General features: G+C 31.5%; 4 protein-coding genes and 1 non-coding gene across 6 annotated transcripts; 2 read left to right on the forward strand and 3 right to left on the reverse strand.

The window, feature by feature from the left end:
• The first annotated feature begins 3,318 nt into the window (after window positions 1–3,318).
• Window positions 3,319–4,834, forward strand: LOC123229970 (protein SPOROCYTELESS). The gene is made up of 3 exons (XM_044656076.1): window positions 3,319–3,900; window positions 4,323–4,490; window positions 4,595–4,834. Exons 1-3 carry the CDS (start codon window positions 3,346–3,348, stop codon window positions 4,832–4,834), a joined length of 963 nt encoding a protein of 320 aa, XP_044512011.1. The 5' UTR covers window positions 3,319–3,345.
• A 1,869-nt stretch (window positions 4,835–6,703) lies between these two features.
• TRNAS-AGA lies at window positions 6,704–6,785 on the reverse strand. The gene has a single exon. It is a non-coding gene; the product is annotated as a tRNA-Ser (tRNA).
• A 959-nt stretch (window positions 6,786–7,744) lies between these two features.
• LOC123223385 (universal stress protein PHOS32-like) lies at window positions 7,745–11,813 on the forward strand. 2 transcript variants are annotated; one of them, XM_044646557.1, is made up of 3 exons: window positions 7,745–8,613; window positions 11,115–11,161; window positions 11,417–11,813. In XM_044646557.1, the coding sequence occupies exons 1-2, from the start codon at window positions 7,884–7,886 to the stop codon at window positions 11,120–11,122; spliced, it is 738 nt and encodes a 245-aa protein (XP_044502492.1). In that variant the 5' UTR covers window positions 7,745–7,883; the 3' UTR covers window positions 11,123–11,161; window positions 11,417–11,813. The 2 variants fall into 2 exon arrangements, with proteins under 2 accessions (XP_044502492.1, XP_044502483.1); XM_044646548.1 differs by having other exon boundaries at window positions 7,748–8,613; window positions 11,465–11,813.
• A 1,783-nt stretch (window positions 11,814–13,596) lies between these two features.
• Window positions 13,597–15,236, reverse strand: LOC123223399 (zinc finger protein CONSTANS-LIKE 2-like). The gene is made up of 2 exons (XM_044646569.1): window positions 14,410–15,236; window positions 13,597–14,093 (listed from the first exon to the last, which is right to left on the reverse strand). The coding sequence occupies exons 1-2, from the start codon at window positions 14,953–14,955 to the stop codon at window positions 13,836–13,838; spliced, it is 804 nt and encodes a 267-aa protein (XP_044502504.1). The 5' UTR covers window positions 14,956–15,236; the 3' UTR covers window positions 13,597–13,835.
• Window positions 15,237–20,744: 5,508 nt separating this feature from the next.
• On the reverse strand, window positions 20,745–21,086 carry LOC123230051 (calcium-binding protein KRP1-like). Its single transcript, XM_044656188.1, has one exon. The coding sequence runs from the start codon at window positions 21,084–21,086 to the stop codon at window positions 20,745–20,747; it is 342 nt and encodes a 113-aa protein (XP_044512123.1).
• Window positions 21,087–25,536: the final 4,450 nt, after the last annotated feature.

A 25,536-nucleotide genomic window follows, 5' to 3' on the forward strand; every position in this document is an offset into this window, starting at 1 on the left:
CTCTGTGGTCCATCCATATATATTTGGAGATTTGAGAGGGATTGTGATCTTCCCTTTTTAGTTACATCTTTCACAAGTTAGATAAAGCTAGACCTAACAGTTACTCTATCTTTCCCCTTCCTTTATATCAATTTTCTCAAGCCAACAACGACTCTACAGCCCTTCCTCATTCTTCCTTAATTCATTTTTTCTAATCAATGGATAATTCTTTTTCAACAATATTGAGGTTCCATGGAGACTCCATTTCCCAATGAAAGATTTTTGTATCATGAAAAACTTTACATATGAACAACATGCTAATGCATGGATAGTGTGCATCTAAGAAACGGTTGAAGCTTTCTCATCCAAGTTTGTCAACGTCAGGCCCTTTGTGCCAAGACTTCCTGGCATTAAGTTCTTTAGCAATATTATATTTATCTAATTATATATTTAAATCATGTATTATTATATGATTAACTAATAATATAAATACATAAAACCTTTGGGAAATCTTGACTCAGATTCTAGTCAAGCCTTGTTAGAGAAAAAAAAGAAATTAGCCGAAGTTCCATCGATCAATTTTAACCTGCTCACCAAGGCAAATGAGAAAATTAATTCAATGGGATCTCGATTCATCAAAAAGTCCAATGAGACTTCATAATGCAAAAAAATGTCTCTAGAACTTATAAGTCATACTTTCATTATCAAACAACACAACTAACATGAATATAAGCTCTTTCAGTTATTTTATCTGAGCTCTTTCAGTTATTTATACTATTGTATAATGTCTTTTACATATATTATTTAGATCTTTAATTAGGTTTTCAAAATCTGCCAACCGTAAACCCAATTTTTTATCTTAAAAAGTAGATTAGATCCTTTGCTAGTAATGTGTAACACGGGATAATACATTATAAATGAGATTTATATTAATATAATTATAATTATAAAGCTTGACCACTTGCCTAAACGGTCCCAATTGTGAAGCAAATTCCAGAATATTTCCTCAGCAAGTCAGGCCTCTAGATTTTGAACTTCAAAGCCGCACATTTCAATCCACGCTCAAATCCCAAAAAGCAAATAAATAATAAAATATCAATTAAAAAAAAAAAAAAAAAAAAGAGCTAACCATTCCATGCAGGGCACAATCTGCTTCCCAGAACCCAAGAATCCCTTCATGTCTGTCCCAACACTGCATTTTTTCGCACGTGCCAAACCCCGACATCGGCCGCCCACTTCTTCCACGCGGCGTTTTGGATTATTATATCATAATTTCGCTGTAATTAACAATTAATTATAATTAAGTCTTAAAGTTCAGTTAGTTGTACGGAAAAATTGGACTTGCTTTGTTGTTCCGTGGAAAAGTAGTGGGGCCCACAGAGGAGATAAAAGCACGGGTTTGCTTTAATTTGTTGAATTTGTGTGCTATGGGCTGTAGATGTTCATTGAACTCATGTTTATGGTGGTTTGTTTAATCACACTGACTAAATTTTTAGACTGATGGATAGCCGGGTTTGATTCCAACTAATTATATAATTAACAATTAATTATAATTGAGTCTTAAAAGTTCAATTAGTTGTACGGAAAACCTTGGATTTGTTCTGTTGTTCCATGGTAAAGTAGTAGGGCCCAAAGAGGAGATAGAAGCATGTGGTTTGTTTTAATTTGTTGAATTTGTGTGTTAAGGGTTGGAGATGTTCATTGGAATCATGTTTACGGTGGTTTGTTTAGTCACACTGATTGAATTTTTAGATTAATGGATGATAAAGTTTGATTCGAATTAAGTTAAATACGAAAACAATTTGGTTTATATCTGAATCAAATTCTAAATAATTATTTAGAACTTGAATTCACTTGAGTTGGTTAGAGATATTATTAAAAGTTATTTACGTGATAAATAGTATTATCATTAACATAAACAATATTATCGAGGAAGTTCATTGAAATCATGTTGATGGTGGTTTGTTCAATCACACTGACCAAAAATTTCGTTAGCATATTGATGGATAGTAAGGATGAATTTGAGTTAAACTGAGTTTGAATATGGGTTTGGTCGAATTCAAATAAAATCTTAAATAATTAATTTGAGTTTATCTCATTTGAACTAATTGAATAGATGATCGAAATTTGTTAATAAAATATATAATATTATTAATAAAATAACCAGTATAGTTAGAGGGGGATTGAAACCAAACTTAAACCGAACTACCCAACTGAAGCATCAACTCAAGAATTAAAAATGGAGCAGCAAATTGGATAGTGGTGAATGGAGGCTCCAAAGTTGACTTAGAAGGAAGAATAAAGCACCTTCATTCTACAATTACCAATAATTAATGTCAAATCTCTCATGCACATAAATTCAATGAAATCATTTAATTTTGTTTCACAATATTCATTAATATCATATGCATTAATTTCTTAATTAAAATTAAAAAATAATTATATATAAAGTGGAAACATTCTTTCTCAATTGGTTCAAGGAAGGATTTGTCATATTACAAGTCACCAAACTTTATGATAAAAATTTCTATAATAAGAGAGAGTATGATTGCTAGGCTACACTATAGGGCAGATCATAAAATCTTACTTAATATGATTGATTTTGGCCACCTGATCAGCTCAAAATCCCTTTTCATCAGAAGATCATGGCCATTAAAAGTGCATAAAATAATGTGAAACAAATCTTCTTCTTCTTCTTCTTCTTCCTTTTTTTCTCATCAATTGAAGAAAAAATTATCAAAAGGTAAACAAAAAATAAAAGACCCTAATGATTTTTTGCTAATTTTTGCCATAATTTCTGACACTCTATACTTAGCTTCCTTCAATGTGTTCATCCACTGCGCCTCAGAAACTGCATGGTAGAATTGGAGAATCATCTGGGTTCTTGACACCTGTCCGTAGGTACCATTCTAGAGACTCCGTCTTCACGCTTCCCTTGTAGCGTGTACATTGCACATACATAATCCGTACTTATAGTTTTGGAGCGTGGAAGCACGCGCTAGAGAAAAAAGTGCGGTAAATCATGGTGGCAATAAGAATAGTATTTTGCTCAGAGAAAAGCTATGGTTATGTTGAGGCTAAAATTACAAGGGGAGTCTCGGTAGAGACAAGTTGAATTGAAAATTGGTCTTGAAAGCACGTTTTGAAATAGCAAAAAATTAACACTTTCAGAAACCCTAATTCATAATTTAATAATACAAATAAATATGTATGAGAAGCACTTTTTGGGACATTTCCAAACACCAAATTCTATGCACTGAATTATGAAATGAATTATTTAATAAGCTCTCTTTTTGTTTCAATATAATACTTTGTGTTCTCTGAATCTTCTTGCTCTTTATAAACCAACCCAGCCTTAGCTTATTCATGGAGAGTTTCAACAACGCAATGCAAGAGCCCAGCTTGGTCTGCATTGCATCTGATCGTGAGGGAGAGGCGAAAGGTGAAGCTACGAAGAGCTGTAGAGGAAGAAAGGTGGGCAGCAAAACCGGTGCGTCTCAGAAGAAGAAGCCTCAGAGAGGCATGGGAGTGGCTCAGCTTGAACGTTTGAGGATGCAAGAAATTACGTGGAGGAAAATGGGTGAAATGCCCCCTTTGGAGGCTCATCATCTTCACCACCACCAACACTATTACTCTCCTCACCTTGCTTTAATGAAGCCGATTCCCAGTATTCCCGTGTTGCACGGAGCAACAAGCTATGCTGCGTCCGTTCTCGGTGGAGTTGGAGGTGGGTCGTTGTTGGGTTTGGACCAGACTGCTTTGATGATCCAAAGCACTGGAAATGATGGTGGATCAGGTCATCATAACCCGGATGTGACACCTAGTCTGGGTTTTGTTGAGACCTCAAACGAGCACTCTTCAATACAAAAGATTCAGCCTCAGTGGGCTCTCGCCTCTGAACGCTGTGATATTTGCTCAAAGGTATACTTTTGTTTTTTCCGTTTGGTTCTTCAGAAAAATTACATAACTTTACTTTTAACAACAACTATGTCATTCATGAATTTTAATAAGTGTTTTTTTTCAATATCTTTTCTTTTTTGTTATTAATTAGATCTCAACTTGACTGGGCTTAAAACAAGTACGATTCTATGAATGGTTGTGTTAAGAAGAAGAGTTTGAGTTGAGATCGCATATGCAATTAGTGCAAGATCTTTTATTTATCAGATGACTGAATTTGAATGTAAAGTTTTTTAGTCCTATGTTTGCCTTTTTTCACTTTTCCAATATTTTCTCCAGCTGGTTTACTAGCTTTATCTAATCCCAATGTTTTTATATATGTTGAAGTGCTTTTTCATTTTTGCATATGATGTTAGTTTGACATTTTTTTCTTCTTTTTCTTGTAGAAGAAGCGCTTCCATGGGCAGAACACAGGATTCAATGGCATCAACACCGCAGATATTCATGGCTTGAATCAACAAAACAACATAAACTTCAATGAAGGGTTAAGTGATTTTGGTGCAAGAGCAGCAAGAAGTGCTTTTTATGCAAGTCACGATCTTAATCATCATCAGGTTAATCATTTAACCTTGATAAACATCATGTTTAAAAGCAAAAACGATTTATCTTCACGTATAATTCTTAGACTAATTTGCGTTAAACGGGTTTTAACTGACAGGGTGTAGAAGTGAAGACAATACACAGAAATGGTAACTCAAGGGGTGGAAATGTGTTAATGGAGTATGATTTTTTTCCGGGAAAAGATGGGAAAAGCACTTCTTCCAACGAGATGGAATTTATGCCAACAGAAGCTTCAGTTGCAGTGGTGGGTGATGAAGCTTCTTTTCTTACTTCTACTGTTTATGGTGTTAATGAATCTTCTAATTCTGTTGATTTGTCCCTCAAGCTTTCATATTAGAAGCAAGCAAAGATTTATGTTTGCATCAGATTAGGGATGTTAATTATATATATGGACCAGAACCCAAACTACAGCTTTTTGGTTTCCTTTTTGTTGTTAATTAACTCAATCTTCATCAAAATAGAGCAGTATTTGTTATGATCTCAACCCAAGATTGTGTCAGAAACTGTTTTAATATTTTTTTTCATCAGCTTTATTAATGATCTTACTATTATTTCTCATGTTGTAATCTATCTTGTGCTCTTATCAATCTTTTCTGAGTCTAGCTATAGCTTAACAAGAGAATTCTAAGACTCATTTAATTGTCATTAGGCATATAGATGCCCCCTAAGCAAATTCTTTGGATCCAAAAAAAGAAACTGAAAAAGGTTTGTCTTCCAAACATATGAACTGAAGAGCTTTAGGCAATGCAGTAGTACATAAATTTGCTATTATTCTTCTGTCTCTTAATGTTAAATGAGTTTAAATATGCAAACAAAATGGTGGACAACATATACAAACTTCTTATAAATAGCCTGCAGAATGGAGGAGATAGCTATAGGCTATAGCTTTTACTGTTGCATAGCTCAAAACCCTAGCTAGCTGTCCACAGTGTTACTCTCTCTCTCTCTCTGTTCCTTAATTGTTTTTACCGGAAAATATGAAGACGGGATTTCCATTCTAGAGTCAGTGAGCATCTTTCATGGACTGAAAACCTCAAATGAGCATATCAGTATTCTGTATATGGGAGTCAAGCATAACGCCTTTAAGAAGTGCTTAGAAAGATGTGAAAAAAAGTTAGAAAAAAACAAAAAAGAAAGAAAAACCAAGTCCGCAAAACTAGTAAGAAAGCATGTAACCTTCTTATAACGACACTAATTTATTTGATGAGTGAAAATGGCAGAAGGCTGCATAATTTGCAGACAGAGCAAGCAGGCAGGCAGCCAAAGCCAAAACACCAGTACAGTACAAATCTGTAATAAGTATAAATATAAATATAGATGCAGGTGAAGATCACTGGGAGTCTGTGTTAGTTTCAGTAGAAGTAAAGGGCTATGTGGAAGCTTTTTTCTAACTCCCTTTTGATTGATTGGATGCTCAGTCATAAGCTTGTCTTATTGATCCTCAGTTTTTTGTCTTCCTCTTTCTTGCTATTTTACTTCTGTTAACTATAAAGTAATAACCCCTTGTATTATTTTTTTCATCTTGGTAGCTTTCTTCACAGCAATGCATGAGACCATAATCACAAGTGTCAAATATATGATTATTTATCTTCTTCTACTTTGAATAAATATATGATAATATAATAGCATATTGGAGACCAGATTAAGTTTATCATATCAGAAAAGTGATGCTACTGCTGGTCCTATAGTGGAAGTTCTGCAAAAGCATAGGTTAAATATTTTCTTGGGTTTCAATCATCCATGTGATTATGCATATATGAAACTCTAGAAGTTCCAAGAAAAGTTGTGATTATTAAGGAAAGTGTGTAGGACAGTTGGAGAACGGTGAGTTTAGGTAGGTAAACATACGTATGAATAAAAAAGTGTGCTGGCTAAAAATTGTTTCATTCAAATGATTTTGGTATTTTTCATAAGCTCAAATTCAGTCAAGCTACTTTGAAAGGCTGCTGCAGGTAAGAAGGTTGAGTTCACAGAAGTCCTGAATCGTTATTTTATGTGGGTGGTGACCTTGACTTTGTTTATATTGTGAAGTTTTGACATTTTTATTAATAATATAGAAGAATTTAACAGTATAAATTACATGGTAAATGCTAAAATTATTATGCAAGGATGTATTATTTCTCCTTGTAGTTGCTGGTTCATGCAAAGAAGAAACTCCAAAGCAAGCTGGAAAGTGGAAAGCCATGGACAAAAAAGGAGCAAAAGGCGTGGACGGCAGGATTCGAACCTGCGCGGGCAGAGCCCACATGATTTCTAGTCATGCCCGATAACCACTCCGGCACGTCCACAAATTGCTGTCACAGTTCACCAAGTTCTTTATTTCTTTTCAAAAGGTTGTGTTCTTATAAAACTCTTTCAAAAGATTTGCTTTCTCTACTTTACCATTACCTTTCTGGAAATTATAATGTACCCACAAAGTATCAAAAACTTTCCTATTATAATATTTTACCTTAAGAATTATACATAAGTTACTGCTTTTCAGGAGGTTGGCCACAAGGAAACAATAAAATCATATATATTTATTTTGGGTATATAAATATATACATATATATATATATATATATCATCATTTGATTATGTGATCTTAAATTAAGAATAAAACATTACTCAATCATGTAACGACATATATAAGTTATGTATATATTTATGTATCTAAAATAAATATGTATAGTATTATTCATATAAAAAGGTTATTGCTTTTTCTGAGGTTAATAAGTTAAATAATTGTAATAGCCTCATCATAAAAGTAGTAGGATTAGATTTGAGTTGAGTTTATTAGAGTTCGAAAATTAATTCAATTCAAGTGAATTGCAGTTTAAGTTTGAGCTTATAGAGTATTCAACATATCAAATTCACAAATTTAAAAAAAATTAATACAAATAAACTAAAATAATATTATTTTAATTAATATATATAAAAATATTATTGTTTTAGTCATTTTGGCTTGACTATAATACTTAATTTAGCTCAAAAATTGACTTAATTTGATACTATAATCGAACTTAAACTGAATTTTAATTTAGCTACTCTCAAATAAGTTGAATTTGAATTTATACTTGAGCTCATCTCATCAAGCGAAGCTAATTTCAAATTAGCCTAAACTTGAGTTGGGTTCGACTTGAACTCAGCTCCAAAAAAGTGGTTATTTTTGTTATTTACAAATTTATTTTAATTTTTACAAAATAACACGTGGAAATGATCCACAACCTTTGTTTTTAAATTTTAGACTTAAGAGTTTATTTGGGCCTAAGTTTGGGCCAAAACAAGCCGCATCCTTCTAACTTTTTTCCGGTCTCTGCCAAACAGAGCCCCGGTTACTTCCACCGTTTTCAGATCGTTTTGCCCTCCAGCCAATTCAACACAGACTCAAACGCTACTCAAATATAATGAATCCTCAACAAATCCCACCTGATTCTGACCACCCCCACCTCCCAACCATCAAGATCCGTCACCCCGCCCCCGCTTCTACCTCCGCCTCTTCCGCCGTCTCCGTCGCCGCTGCTACCCCTACTCCCACCTCCCTCGCTAGACGCAAGATCGGCGTTGCTGTTGACCTATCCGACGAATCCGCTTTTGCCGTCAACTGGGCTGTCGACAATTACCTCCGTCCCGGCGACGGTGTCGTCCTCGTCCACGTGTCTCCCACGTCCGTCCTCTTCGGTGCCGACTGGGGCCCACTCCCCCACCACCAGGAGAACGCTGATGAGAACAGTAGTGATGGTAGTTACAGTTACAAAGAACGTAAAGAGCAGCAGATGGAAGATGATTTTGACAACTTTACGGCGACCAAAGCGGCTGATCTGGCGAGGCCTTTGAAGGAGGCTGGGTTTCCGTACAAGATACACATTGTTAAGGATCATGACATGAGGGAGAGGCTGTGTTTGGAGATTGAGAGGTTGGGTTTGAGTGCAGTGATAGTGGGGAGTAGAGGGTGTGGAGCTGAGAGGAGAGGGGGTGATGAGAAGTTGGGGAGTGTAAGTGATTATTGTGTGCGCCATTCTGTGTGCCCTGTGGTGGTTGTTAGATATCCTGAGGATAAGGATGGCGGTGAGCCGGTGGTCAGTGTTAAGGCACCGGAGGAGATAGAGGAGGACCGTGAAGTTGAGAAGCATAAAGGTTAGATTTTTTTTCAGATAAGAACAATTTTTATTTTTTATTTTTTACCTGGTTTGTGTATGTATTGTTTGTTTTGTGAGTTGTTGAACGATGGATTTTTTTGCAAGGGGTGAGAAAAAAATCAAGTTGGAACCGGAACCACGGGTACCCAACTTTCATAATTAATGTTGCATATATTTTTGCTTGAGGGAGGATATAAGAAGCTTGTTGGTGAATTTGGTTGTAAACGATGTAGTTCTTGCATAGAAATTAATTGTGTTTTTATTGTTGAAATGCAAAATGAGTATTGTAGGGAAAAAAAAGAAGTGCTTGGATTTCTGGGTGTTTTATAGTGAAATTTGTGTCTGTAAGATTGATTTGTGCTTATCACAGAGAATTGATGATTTTACAAGAGTTTGGAACAGAGGATATTTAGGGAAGGTTTTAGTTGTTGCAGGAAATTTATTGATTGCATGGTAAATAGATGGCTTTTCCAGGAGGTTGGTGCTAACTAGTAAAGCATCATTATTTTCTTCAATAGGTATTGTCAGTAGTTCAGTCATTAGTAGCAATGTAATGGGACAACAGTACTAAACATGTTTTCATCAAATTGAAGAAGTTTATCTTGTTGTAGTGAAGTTACTAGTTTTTATAGTACAAATTTAGTTCTATTTTTTTGGCATCATAAATATCTATTGCATCATCGTTTGGATGATTTGAAATTTTTTTTTTAAATTTTTATAACAAATTCTGATTAAATGACATTCTTAGTAGTGCCAGCATTTAGCTGCTTGTAGACACTTCAATTTTGATGAAACCACTATTTGATTTTGTAGACAACTTTATACATTGGTATTTGGCAACAAAATTATGTTTTGATTTGATATAACATGAAGAATATAAGGATTAGACTTCTTTCTTTTTCAGTTAACAAACAGATAATACGTTTTTTTCTGAATTGTATATCTTGAAATCTTATTCTTAACTGGCCTCTTAAGTTTATGATTGATAGGATGAATTCTGTCCACATCTTAAACATGTATTTGTACATCTAATTCACCTATCACTGAGAAATGGAAGTGTCTATAAACAGTAACCATTAAGTTTTCCTAAATTAAAGTCATAACCCTTCAGATTTCAGTTAGTATGTGTACATGCATGTAGCCTGATAATTTTGATAATGCAATTTCTAAAAGCCTATTTGTTGATCTTGGGAATTTCACCCATACTTGGAATCTCTGATTTTCTTAGTGTCTCCTTAATCCCTTTACAATGTTTTCAAAGTTTGTGAGTCACTTTTTTATTTTTATTTTTTTATGAAGAGGATGTAAGATGCTCTGAATAGAGATTTCTGAGGTATATTCTGCAACCACATACTGAAGTAGTATCATGTCAAAATTATATATACGATCTACTCATGTGAGGCATTTGCTACATCACACGGTGTTAGATATTCATCTTAGCGTAATTTGTATCAGCTCTTTGTTGTGGTCTACTCTTCTGGTTTTTGTATTTCTCTTGTATGGTATGCTGAAAATTAGGGAAACTTTCATCTTGGTGTATTATTAAAGCTTTTGATAATGTAGCGTTCTTGCAAATTGAAATTCTTTGATCGGTAGGTCTTTAATGTGGCTGTTTGGATGCTTATATTGTTTGGGTGCACTTTTTGGACTCCCTAATCGCCAGGGTTCTTTCTCTCTCCCTATAGTTTTGAATAGATGCTGACCTAATTGTTATTTTATTTTCTGTGGGCTTCTGTAGCTAAGGCCCCTTTCCTGTGTAGTCCTACTTAATGAAATGGCTAGAAAGTCTGTTAGGACAGATAGGTGGAAATCTTGAATGGGCAAAAGAGTGATGTAAAGTTGATTTAATAAAAATTGTTTATTTTGGCTGTTTAAATGTCTATTAACCAGAATTATTCCATTGAGGTAAAGAGGTCCAGGTGCCATCTACTTCTTACCAAATCATCTACCAGAACTCCTGGTTTCTTAAGGATATGCTTGCTTACAAAATAGTTAACAGTAAGCAAGATGTTGAAGTAAGAACTGCATTTTTGTCAAAATGCTTTGGTGTGACTTGCCTGGGTTGAAATATAGAATATTCTTTATAAAGTACCCTGGTTATCTTGCATGAAGTAGGGTTTTCCCCTGAAAAATGCATGTTGAGTGAATTATGTGGCAAGCATATTTTCTGCAATGACATGAAAAATGAATTATAGTTAGTATTTCTCCAGCACTAGTACAGGATGTTATGATTTTGTTGCATCGGGCATTTTCAGAGATGCACTTCATTACATATTCTTGGCTTATCGATTCTCATCGGATTGATTTTGTTTGAAGAATGTTCAAAACCACATAATCATCTGCATTACTGTTTCTTTTGAGTGACCATCTTACTTTGTGCTTTATTTCAATGAAATTTACTCTATATGTTGGGCTTGATTATTATTTTGGTCCTAAATCTAATATTTGTTGCTGGTTAGCCTGGTTGTAACTTTGTTGATTGGCTGTGTTTCATGGCAGATGCTTAGTAGCCCCTGGGGTCATGGCTTGACCCTCTCCAGTAGGAGGTAAGAATTGCCCTAGAAAATCTCCATACTCTTTATTCTCATTAAGTTTTGCAAAGCTTATCCCATTTGATGAATATTTTCCTTAGTGTACATGCTTTTGACTCACAATTTAGATACATAGATGATGTGTTATCAAGTGATTGAATGTTACTTTCTCTTTAATTCAAAATCGTATAATCGTATGATGACACATCATCTATATACCCAAATTATGTATATATAATTGTATTGATATTTTCCTTATATATTCAACAGGATTTTCTTGAACGTCACTATCTTAAATGTTGTTTTCAAATGTTGTAGATGACCTAGAATCAATCAAGTCGACAGTGAAGAGCCGACATGTACGCGTCATCAATGTGATCTTGCTAATCCATAAGATGTTAGGAATTCCATGCTTGCCATGCCTCGTTTTTATTCTGAAAACATGGTTATTCATGTGTGAACTATGCAATGCAGCCGTTGACGAGGCTTTAATTTACTTTAATGCCCGTTTGCAAAACGTGTTTGACTGCATTGTGGTATATGCAGGATTTCTATGACTATGGAAGACCCTTTCCAGATCATCATTTGATGTCTTATTGCAAATTCCTTGGTATTATTAAAAAAATAAATGTCATCGTTTGAAGGGATTAATAGTTTTCGAGAATCATCTTTGAGAGTCTATTTAGCTTAACCCATCTAAAAATATTTGTATTAATAAGTAAATATCTAAATAATAATTGATATTTAATATTAGTATACATTTTAAGTATGTAGTTTTATATTTTTGTTTTTGTTTAATGATGACCACCATTCACTGATATGTCTTGAGTTGGATCTAAATATTTTTTTATTCAAATTTGGTTCGAATAAAAATGATTTACTTTGAGTTTAATAAACTAAAATTAAGGATAGATAAATTTAATTTAAATAAAAAATAATTTAAATTGATTTCAGCACTAATTTATAAATTGAATAAGGCTTGAGTGAGCGGTCCACTGACAAAGTGATTACCTAATAATGTATAAAATAATTTTATTTTATTTAATAATATTTTATCTAATAACATTATTTTGATGTTTGTTTAATATAAATTAAATCTATTTATGAGTTAGGGTTACACTAAATTAAATTATTTTTCGGTTTGCTTTTAAAAGTGAGCCAACTATTTTGACTCACATTTAAATTAAATTAATCCAACCTCATTAGAATCAAATTTTCAAATCTAAGTTAACTCAATTCAGGATAACTCTAAGTATAGCCACCTGTGGAGATGTTAGAATTCAACACCAACCGAACGCTTGTCTGCCATCCCTTTTAAATGCTCTAACATTATGGTGTTTCCCAACAGAACCCAAGCCAAAGTTCCCGTTAGGTAGTTTCCTTAATTATCAGACAGTGAAGTTTGAAATAATTGTTTAATATATAAATTTTTTAATTTAGCTGTTAGAGATGCTTTTATTTGATACCGATGATACCCATTTCGTGGTGTGAATCATTTGGAAATGGAACCACTACAACTAAATTATTGACACCTCAGTCAACTTGATTGGATGTCACATATTATTAATTGTATAATTTTAAGTGATCCAAATTTAAAATTTACCCAAAGTTCCAAACAAATGATAGGACTAATTATTCATAACCCAAGATTTTTATCCTCATCTAAGTGTGTGAGTAAAGAATTATAATCACCCAATATCACCAACACCCCCATCACCCACCAACTTGATAATGAAATTGTCCCCTAACCCATTTGGAGTGAAGCAAGAGTATTGTCATTTTCATATACACATCCGTCTTCACTAACTAATCAGCTCAACAACAACAGCCCAAGAAAAGCATATTTCTTTCACTCACTCAAGTTGGTTGTTGTTTTCTACCATCCATTCTTTGTTTCTTTCACTCTATTCCTATCTCATCACATCAATAAAACTGGTGTTACTAAAAATATGCCCAAAGAGAGAAAAAATAATAATAATAAAGTTTCGGAGTACAATAATTATGAGGGTTTTTAGTTATTTATTTACTATTATTACTCCGATCGAACTCCTCTTTTTTCTCCTACGGTGACTCAAGATCTTCTATAAAAATCTAAGAGACCTAGTCAAAGGAACCAGTTACTATGACAAAGTAACAGGATTTAGTTAATTTTTGTTTTAATAAAAAAAAGAATTTTTTTATTTGACCGTATCGATCACAATCACATTCATTCCAAGACAAAGGTCCGGGCTTCCTAGCTAGCCAATGAAGACAGAAGATGAGCCCACATTACCCTAACCAAGCCATGAATGACCATAAATTTTGAAACCCATTCACTTTTCCTATTCCTACCCCCACGTTTTCACTTTTCTGAGTTATCTCTACTCTAATGTTCCAAAATGCAATCCATTCATCTTTTTTTTTCATCGTAATCTTCACACATAAAGATTCAAACTAGTGCAATACAGAAATTATATCCTTAAAGACACCAATTAACAATAGAAAAAAATTACATGCACAATAAGTACACAAATGTACCATTTGAAGGAACAATATGATAACAACATTTTTTTTAAGAAAAAATAGACAATAAACAATAAATAGGCCCCATTGATCTACACAGAGTTAACTAAGGGTACAGAGTTTTAACATTGATTAGTAATAACTAAAGAACAAGATACCTCAAAATGTAAGGTTAGTGGAAGAGAAATCATTGGTTCTCATCTCTGCTGAGTTGATGGATCCCAATAATTGTGGCGGAGGCGTCCCGGTCGTTAGTAATCATCTGTTTTTGGAGTCTGTGGAGAGAACTAACAACAGCCGTTGATCTTGAATCTGCTTGACCACGATCTTCCTCACCTGTTTTTCTTGCTTGTTTCAACGGTCTAAATGAGCTCGGAGAATAGTTTGCTTCCTCGTTAGCGGCGGCTCTAGAGCACGGTTGAGAAGTCGAACAACCGATTTCATCCTGCATTCGTAAAATTTTCGAGAGAATCAAAAGTCTGTTTGGTTGCCAAGAAAACTAAATAAAACGAAAAAAATTGAAAATATCGAGACAGACGAAAGCTACCACTCAAGCATTTATTTGCCTCCGCTTCACTAAATAAACAATTGATTTGTTCAGAAAACACAAAACAAACTCTGTTTTACTCATTGATTATAATCGGCACACAAAACAAACATTTATTCTTTTTGGTTTCCAAATCACATTTCGCCAGATCCACAGAAACAGAGCATCTATTAATACGAAACGAAACAAAACAAAGAGATTGAACAAGCCTTACATCAGAGTAAAATTCACCGAATCCGCGACCTCGTTTCAATGAAACCTGATCTTCTTGACAGCTACTACTACATGAAGAACTCACTACAGGAGGAGGAGGAGGATACTGTGAATCGCCTGACCACGGAACCACTTGATTTTCATCATCTTCCTCCTCGTCATAATCCACCTCGATATCATCATATTCCTCCTCCTCCTCCTCGTCGCCGTCCTCCTCATCATCATCATAATCATCCTCATCAAGATCATCATCGCCGCTTGTTCTTTCACTTTGATTATTCTCACGTTTAACAAGTTCAGTATCATGAACTTCACAGTGAGCAGAAGTGACGCACGCATCGCACACGGATACCGTCGGGCCCAGCTTCGGGCCGGAGGCTTTCCACGGCGTGAGAGACTGACAGACATGACACAAGAGACTCCTCGAGTGTTTGGCCACAAGAAAATTCGCGCGGTGAACCTTCTCATCGCATTCCCAGCACAGGTAAGCTTGGTCCGATTCACAGTACATTCTCGGTAAACATTCGCACAGCTCACACTTTCTCATTCTTATTTTCTCTTTCTCTTCTTCTTCTTTGGTTGGCTTTGGCTCTTTCTCTCCAGCAGTTGAAATGGAGAACACAGACGAAAAAAAAGAATCTCAATACTTGGAACCGATTTATTGAAGCCAAAGAACCCTGATTTTCAGCATTTAATCAAGTTAATTCGAAGGGTAGTTCAGTCATTTCGTTCAAGTTGGACGAATTAAAATCTTCTCGGGTTTTATCCGTTGTGTGAACGAGCACAACAAGTATTTTGCAAAATACTGGAAAATAAGATTAGATTGTTGGAAATATACTCGGAAATACTTTTCAGAAAAATATCTCTTAAGAAAATTGTATGTTTAATATAACTTTTGTATTTAGTAAATATTTTTAAAGATACGTACGTAAGTACTCCTTCAAAGTAGAAACACTATCACAATCACCGTACTACCAACGGCTGCCAAGACACACTGATTCTACGTGGCGACAGATTAATCCGTGTTTTGCGTCATCAAAAGTGGTTCGTGTACACCTGATCCGTCCTCCGTCCTCCAATAAAGCAATTAATAAAGGATTCTCTAAAAACCATGCCGCGTGGAAAGTCAGTTACGGAGGAATACGTTGCGTGTGTAGCAGCAATTACTGGGCATCTACAAGATATTTTCATGAGGGGTTGGTTGGGTGATGATGTGTCAACTAATAAACCAAAGGCGACGGCAGATTCTCTAGTCCATCCTACGTGGACAATTTCAGTCCACAATGGGGTAGAGCCCATGTGATACGCACCTGAACTGTCGATTATGACTCTTACGTGTCCTGTGGGCCCCTAACCCACGCTTATCCATGACTTTGCTTTTCCTTCTTTTTAAGGTAAAAGTTTTCTAATCGAAAATAATTATCTTTTTAACATTTTTTTATCTAAAATAACTGAAAATGTCATTTTAGTAATTACGTATCAATATTAATTTTCTGATTATTAAAAAGGGATGAATAGAATAAGGCCGAAAAAACGTATGGGCAGGAAGAGATTGAGTGGAGGTGGTGGTTCAGCGATCATCACCAAGTCCAAGACAAATTGGGGATTAAACATTGTTGCTTTTCATAATTGAGTTGAGCAGAAGCCATGTGAAGATATCCGAGGTGGCAAGCGGTGGTAGGAGGGAAAGAGGAACCACTGGTGAAAAAATAAGTGGACGAGAAAGGAAAGGGTGAGTGTGTGGGGGAGGAAGAGGATATAAGGTTCTTTGTACGAAGACTGATGGGAATGAATATGAGTTAAGCTTGGGAGTCGAGGGAGGAGATTGAGTGAGTGACGAGTAGAGTGATGTCACCGATGTGATTGAGAGATCAGCATGCTGGGTTTTGGGATAGTTAGGCCAGCAGGCATTAGGACCATGACTAGCGCTAGTCACTGCTTTGTACATTTAGTTTGACGGCCAAGGGACTATTGTCTCTCCAAATTTAGTTACGTTCGTAGATTTTAAAAAATTTAAAATTTTATTGATAATATAATTATTGTTAGATTTTTCTAAGTTAGGTATAAAAATAAAATTGTTATTTTTTAATAATATTAAAAAAATATAAAATTTATATATATATTTTTTAAATTTTAAAACTAATAATTTTATTTTTATTTAAAAATTTTTAATATTAAAAAATCATATTTTCACTCTCAATTTCTTTTTTTTATTTTTTCAACTTTCATTTTCAATTATAATGATTTCTTCTTTTTATCTTAAACTATTGATCGACATACAAAAAACAATTTGAAAAAGGTCTAGATCTTTTCATAAAAAACCTTAAAATTTGAGAAGAAAATATTATTTTTTAAAATTAAAAAATTTTAGGTAAAGATAAAATGTTAATTTTTAAAATTTAAAAGAAAAATGTAATAAATTTTATATTTTTTTAATATTATTAATAAAATAATGATTTTACTCTTATTTTTAATAAAAAATTTTAACTTTAATTAATGAATTAATTAGATTTTAAATTTTTTAAACCTTATAAATATAACTAAAAACATGTGACCACACTTGGGTGGAAAATAGTCCATTGACCTTAGTTTGAACTTTGAACTATTAACTAAAAGTCCAAATTCAAGAGTTGAATGAAGAGATAAACATGAATTGATTGGAGTTTGGTTTCATTATCTTAAAAATGTATTTGGTAAAGGATACAAAATTATTATAATAATATAGAATTAATATTATTAAACTTAAATTTAATTTTATTATAATTTTATCTTAATTTAATAAATTTAATTTAATATATTAAAAATATTTAAATAAAATAATTTAAAATATTATTTTATTATTACAATTAAATATAATAATTATTTATATATTCTATAATAATACATTTTTACAATAATTTTTTAATTTTGATAATAAAAGATTTTTTAAACCTATTATAAAAGTTTGAGTTTGCGCTCTTCGAATGGATAATATCTTGGCTTGAATTCGACATAGAATTGATAATTCAAATATAATTTAAAAATTATATTTAAACCACTTAATTTTTATAATATTTATACTTAAATTTTGTAATTTATATATTTATCTACTATCTTTTATATTCAAAATTAAAAAGCAAAAATTTAATAATATTAATGTAATATATTAAACTATTATAGGTTTATTAATATTTTATTAAAAAAAAAAAAAACTAGACTCACAAAATCATCAAGTCATGCAAAACGACCTCAAACATGATTTAATTGATCCGAAAAAATAAGTTGTTAGCGAGAAACTTGCCTTATTAGGTAAATAGTAGAAGTTTTAAACTTTTAGATCAAATATAAATTAATAATAAAATTGATAAACTCTTTCATTTCATATAATTATTGTCATGATTTCACTTTTGTCCTACTCATTCTTAATTTCTTCCTCTCTGTATCTTTTGATGAGAACGAGCACTATCCTCCTTTGGAAAGGCCCTTTAATAAATAAGCCAGAGGCCCATAATAAGCTGATTTCAAGTCAACAACTCTAGGAGCTAAATAAAAGGGCCGAAATGAGGCACAATTTTGTAAATGATATTATTTAATTCAATAAAATTATGTATTTTTTTTTTTGAGATATATTTATATCTATCATTATGTGCTTATATAATTATAAATTAAAATAAAATAATATCTAATTATATAATAATATATATAAATATATATTTATTTGTGTACATAAAATAGACACGTATAGTTAGACACGTCAATTGAGTCGGATCGAATAGAGGTCTGACACAAAGCATAAAAAAAAACATGGTTCAAGAAGACCCAGTCTGGTACTGTAGCATAACGGGCTAGGACCTATGGGCCGAGCTCTGGCTTTAATATTAAGCACATGGGTTGGTCTGACCCAACCCTATATTGTTTAAAAATAAAAATAATTTCTTGCCTTGTGTGCTTCCTTTTGCCTTGCGGCAGAAGACTTCTGCTACAAGGCAAAAGCCTTGCTTCCCTCCGCCTCGCCGCAAAAGCCTTGCCCTCCTTAATTTTTTTAAAAATTATTTTTTTCTATATAAATTCATTCAATTTTTTATTTATTTTTACTTTCATTTACAAATCTCTTAATCTCAATATTTCATTATATTTTCAATCTCATTTTCTCTCATCAACTCTTTTGTAGAAAATATCTGAATTCACAAATAATAATTCTTTGTGTTTATAATTTTATTTTTATTTTAATTTTATCATTACAAAATATTACAAATAGATCAAGTATTAAATGAATTCAATCTATTTGAATATTATCATAGTATATATTTATTTATATTTTATAATTTATACAGTATGTAAATTAATTTATTTATACTATATTATAATTTATAATATTTTTCATCATGTAACTACAGTATTCCTTCGTCATAAGTGAAAAATTATAAATAAAATATTCAAGGTACTGTCCTCGATTTTAATAATTGAAAAATAATTTGTGTTTAAAAATTTTAAATAAAAATTCTTTTAAATATTGATTAAATGGGTTGACCCATTTCGACCCATTTTTATATAGGGTTGGATTCGAACCGAGTCAGCTTGAGCTCGGCTCGATCGAGCCCAAAACGAGCCTGCTTTAGCCAAGCTCGGTTGAACTCGAGCTACTCGTCAGATTTTATAATTAAAATTTTTGATACAAAACGACGTCGTTTTAACTAATATGTTATGTATTAAAACGACGTCGTTTTGATAACGAAAAATGAGCTGAGCCAAATTCGAGCTTGGCTTTCAAGAGCTTGAGCTCGAACTCGAGCCAATTATATGTGAACCGAGCCAAGCGAACTCAAGCGAGCTTAAGCTCGGCTCGACTCGAATCCAACCCTATGGGTTGGGCGTTGGACCTTTATATATTAATGAGCTGACTCGACCTGAAAGCCTATTACTGTTTGGGTATCCGACCCGACCCGACCCATTAGCTTGATTAGCCGAGCCTGTGTCGGCCGGCCCAACCCATTGACACATGCGTATAGTATTGCTCTAATTAATTTTATACACAAACAATATTATGTTATTATATGATTAAATAGTTTTAAATTAAAAATAAAATAATACTCAATCATATAGTGACATACCATTATTTGTACAAAAGTTGTGCATATAAATTTATGGATATAAACATTTCACAAACTTATTCATACAAAAGGTAGTATGTAATTGGTTGGCGTGATTATTTATTTATTTTTCATTTCAAATAACTCAATCATATGTTATTATATCAAGTTTTATAAATACGTTAGTAAAATTTATTTGTACATATAATATTACTTGTTTGAGCTTTTGACTTTGATCATAATACAAAAAACAATCAATAAAATTATGTGTACACACTACACAAAATAGATACACAAATAATGTATCATCAAGTGATTATATGATTTTAAATTAAAGATAAAATAACACTTAATCTCATGATAATACATTAAATGTATATTTATTTTATATACTCAAAGTATGTGCATATAATATTTCTCAAAATTATAGCAATTAAATTTTTTTAATAAAACTGTATACCCATTTTATGCACATAAATAAGTATACATTTGATCTGTGTTATTAAGTGATTAATACGCATGTAAAACATTTATCAAATCTTTTCCACATAGGAATACTGAGGTTGGAGACTCGGAGTAGTAAGTTAAAATAAAAATGAAAAATGTTTTTCCATGAGACAATTAAAGATTTAATAGTACTAAATTAAATATCCAAAACTACAATTAAGTACTTTTTCAAAGCCAAATAAAGCTCAGAATTGAAGCTGGCTCAAGCAAAGTATTTCAAACACACTTTGTACCAATTAGAATGGACTTAGTAGAAAACTGACAACCCAGAAAATATAACTCAATTTCTTTACGCTTATGCTACACGCATTAATGCATGTGATTTACAATTTTATATAGTGAGCTTAAGTTTGCATTTTCATTCACAACAATATATACATATAAAGCCATTGCATGCATGCAAAATAGTGTATAAGTTATGTTGAATTTACATTGCAATCCTTTCCTTATGATACATACAAGTATATGTGCGAAAATTTTTTTATTAACAAAACTATATTCACCCAGTTTTAAACTTTTAATTATGTATTCAGATGATATATTATTTTGTGATTAATTGAATTTAAATTAAGAATAAATTATCTAATTACATATTCAAAACTAGATGCCTGTGACATTACTTTCTAAGTTAAATCAAAGACAATAGTTTGAGTATGCCAACATGATTATTTATGAATATATAATTCCAATATTACAAGCACTGATTTCTTTGTAATTTTGAAATTATTATAAGATCAAAGGCATGCCCAATTGACAGATTTTACACATACAAATCTTCCATCATCCACTGAGATGGACCATCCAGTAATCCTGGACTTAACCTAACCATCAGAATACAAAACTCCATTTGATTAAGAGCTCCATCTCCGTCAAGATCACCTTCGCTTAACATGCACACAATCTCATCATCCATCATGTCGTGCAAGCCCAGAAGAAAGCTGTTTCTCTTCAAGCTCTCGAACGTAATCAACCCCTTCTCGCAATCCATCAACAAACGAAACCCGTTGCACAGCTCGCAGATAAACCCTTCTGCTCCCAGTCTCGTTATCATCGACGGAAAGAAGTCCTCGAAATCCGCCGATTCATCTAATAAAAAAGCCATTCTCAACTGATAATAGGTTGAAAAATACAGAAAGAGTGTTAATGGCTAAGTCGGTGAATAGGAGAAGTGAATTTGTGATGAGAAGAGAGGAGGGAGAGATGGGGTTTATATAGGGGAATTATTTGGAAGGAAGAGAAGGGATCTTCGCGGAAAGATCAGTGAGACTGAAGCTAAAAGATATTAAAGAAAGGAAAGATGAAAATTGGGTTTTTGTGGTGAGTTTCTTGCAACCTTTCATTCATGAAGGGGTCTTCTCCTTCCTGGAAGCTGCATGAAACATATAAGATTCGACGGATCTGAATATACCACAGTGCAATTATATAATAAAATAAACCCTTTTTCTTGTAGTGACTGGTGAAACTTAAGTAGAACTACTGTTGGTAATTAATTAATAATTAATTAAATTATACCTACTATATTTAATATATAATTTAGTTAAGTAGATTATTATATAATTAAATAATTTTAAATTAAAAATAAAAATACTTAATTATATAATAATATATTATCTATATATTTAAATTATACATAAAAAATATATACACATAATATTATCAGTTAATAATATATCCCTCCAATAAAATCTACTCATATATTAATTATTTTTTAAATTAATATACCTAATTATTGTTAAGATTGCTTGTTTTGAACATACTTAAATGCATATGACAAGATTTTATTGAATAAATGAATTAATAATAAATTAAAATCATACATGTATTATGTATGGATACCTACAAATAATAGAATTTTTTCATAATAAATTTTATGTACATCCAATTTTAAGTATTTAATTATGTGTTATTATATGATTATGTTATTTTATCTTTAATTCAAAATTATTTAATTACAAGAAGATACATTATTTGTATATCTAATTATATACTTAAAAACGTGTACACAGAGTTTTATTGTTTTTCTTTTGAAAAAGACTATATATACATAGTTTTAAGTATTCAATTAGGTACCTAAATGATTATATAATTATATAATGATGTATTATTTATATATCTAATTATATACTTAAAAATACATACACACAGTTTTATTATTTGTCATTTGAGATATGCTATATGTGCACAATTTTGAATATTCATTTGGGTATCAAATGATGATATAATTATATGATGACACATTATTTGTGTAACTAATTATATACTTAAAAATGTATGCATATAGTTTTATATATAAAATTATGTGTACTTATTTTATGCACGTAAATATGTATACACTTAAATATGTCATCATATGATTAAATGATTTTGAATTAATGATAAAATAATACGTAATTATATGATAATATATATAAATATATATATAATTATATACCTAAAATAGGTGTATATATAATATTATTCTAGTTTTATTACTTTTCTTTAATAAATACTATATACACTAGTATATTATTGTTTTTTATTTTTGTTTCATGAAAACAAAATTAAAACTATTGTTGAAGAGTAATATTATATATATAAAAAATAATATATTATTATATAATTAAATAGTTTAAAATTAAAAATAAAATTATATTTAACTATATTATAATACAACAATATTTATATATAAAATTGTTTATTATTTATAATATAATATAATCAATTGTTTAATGAGCTAGCTTTCACTTACCTAACTTAAGATGTTGAAGTCACTAGCAGATAGCTAGTTAGTAGTAGTGCATAAATTCAACATTTAACGCAAAGTTCGAGCAACTTTTTGGCCGAAAGACTTATTCCCACCCAAGGTATAATAAAATCTCAAAGTTATATTCTTTAATTTTTTAAAATTAAAATACTTATTTATAAGGTAATTTTAATTAAGATTAGAGATAAAATTATTATTTAATAAAAAAATTAAAAAACTAAACTCTTATAACTTTTCCCCCTCAATTTTAAAATCTTACATTCTCCCCCCAAATTTTCTTTAAATTTTAAAAAGTGGTAATTTTGCCTTTAGAAGACATCGATTGCCCTCTCTCTTGCCTTATCTCTCTCTCCCGACCTCTCTCTGATCACCAATCTATCAAAATTGTTTGGAAATCCAAGTGAAAATTGCCTAAAAACGTTCCAGACGACTTTTGTTTACACGATGATGTCCAAACGAATTGTTTGGAAGTGTTGTCGTCCATATGAAAATCGTTTGGATTTCTAGACGACTTTCATCTAGATTTTTAGACTGCATTTGTCTAAATTTTCATACGATTTCCATTGATCGGTGGCAGGAGAGAGGTTAGGAGAGAGAAATAAGGTGGGAGGGAGAACGACGATGATTAAAGATGATAGATCCTCACTGAAGAAAAGAGAAAAAAACCTTAAAAAAATTGTCATAGTTCAAACATTGAGTGAGAAAAAATTATAAATTTTTAAATTTGAAAAGAAAAATATAATAATACTTTAATTTTTTAAAATTTTTAATAAATAATGATTTTAGCCTTAATTCTAATTGAGATTTTTAATTGAAATTGTTTTATAGATATGAATTTAAGTTTTTAAAAATTAAGAGATATGACTTTGAAATTTTACAATACCTTAGGTGGGACTAAGTCATTTGGCCTAACATTTTTGAGAAAAACAATTTAGTTAAACAGTATTTAGAGTTCATGTTACAAATACTGCCAAAAGTTAAAGCCATCCATCATGCATGAATCACGATGAGGTGCTTTTTTTTTTTTTGTGTTTACATTTTATATTATAAAGGTTGATTCTTGTTTTCAGAAATATAAACAGTGCTAATTGAGAATGCCAAGGCAACGGTTAATTTGTCCACAACTCTATTATTCGCTAATGAAGTATCGACAAAATTTGTACCCTTTCGTAAAAAATGTTGGTACAATTTTCGTACTCTCTACTTCTTTCTATTCCCACTTCACTATCTTAGATATTACACCATTGCTTTAAAAAATTATGTTTCTGTATGTATTTCTCAATGTCATTTTGATAGAGATGTGACATGAGAAAATTGACTCCAGAAGCAAGCTTGGGCGATGAAAGCATAAATTCCTTTTGTGAAAGATTAAAATTCAAATAATATGAGTTAAAAAAGATATTCTTGTAAAGAAAACTTAAATTAATTAGCTTAAGATTGAATAACGATCATGTAAGACGAACTTCTGACAAATCTAATATAGTGATTATGAGTTTGATTATTGTGTCTCAGGGTTTACTGGTCCAACAAATCGAACAGTATTCCTTGGTTACAAAAAAAAAAAAAAAAGAAGATGAGAAAATTAATATAGTATGCTTTTATTTCATGAATTTTTTTTTTAATTTTAGTTAAAATAAGCCCAAAATCCTAAAGGTAACTAGAAGCTTTTACGAAAAAACAAAAGCAATTCATAAAATAATAAGAAAAACAACGAAATATGGGGCGTCTTTGGTTAAAGATTCAAAAATAATTTTTAAAAACTAAAATATGATTCAATTTTTGCATTTAATCATTATTATTAAGAAGATCTATAGACCTCACATTTATACATGGATATGTAGCTTTGGTGCTCAAGATGATAAGAGCAATAGATTCGAATGATTGAATTATTTTTTCATCTTTCGAAGAAGACAAACTTTATAAATTGAAAGGAAAAATAAATGTGATGATAAGAGAGTTTGAGGGCTACGTTTCGCAGAATTTTGTTGCGTCTTCAAGACAAAAGGAAATTTCAGTGCAGCTTCCTCACAATAAAAAAGGACAAACTAGAGTTAACCCTTTTTTAACCATCTCAATCCAACTTATGGATAAAGTTTTCAAAAAGATGCTTAAATCCCATGTTCTCTTGTTCATAAATATACTTGTTTTCAGGGATTCACACAAAAACTGGTTAAAAGTGCATTCATTTGTTTGATTAAATTACACCCACGAATTGTGATTCCTTTATTTAAGTGGTTTAGTTTGGATTTATCCTTGGAAAAGGGATAACAAAGGGATATCTTAACAAATCTTGTTTGAAATCTTAATTTGTTTTGTTGTGGGCATGATTAATTTTTGAGTAAAACCATACTTACCCATTTTGAATACACATTTATATGTATCATCACGTGATTAGATATTATTTTATTTTTAATTCAAAATCATTTAATTATATGATGACACACATCAAGTGTGTGTTCATTTGTGTATTCAAAATGGGTATATATAATTTTATTGTCAATTTTTAGACTAATGGAGAATCTTTTAATTAAACATTCATAAATATAAATGAACAATGCTAGATATGCACTGTTTTGAGTATTTAATTGGGTATTTAAAGAACATGTCATTATTTGATTGAATATTGTTTTATCATTAATTCAAAATCCTTTAATAATAACAAATCATCTAAGTACCTAATTGAATATTTAAAACTAGATATACATAATTTTCTTGAATATAAATTTAAGTGAGACTATTAGATTAACCATTGCAATAACTTAAAATTGCTTTGTCGGTATAAAAGATTAACTAACTTTAACTTTTCATT

Source organism: Mangifera indica, chromosome 1 (genome assembly GCF_011075055.1).
Source record: "Mangifera indica cultivar Alphonso chromosome 1, CATAS_Mindica_2.1, whole genome shotgun sequence".
In the NCBI taxonomy this organism is placed as follows: Eukaryota; Viridiplantae; Streptophyta; class Magnoliopsida; order Sapindales; family Anacardiaceae; genus Mangifera; species Mangifera indica.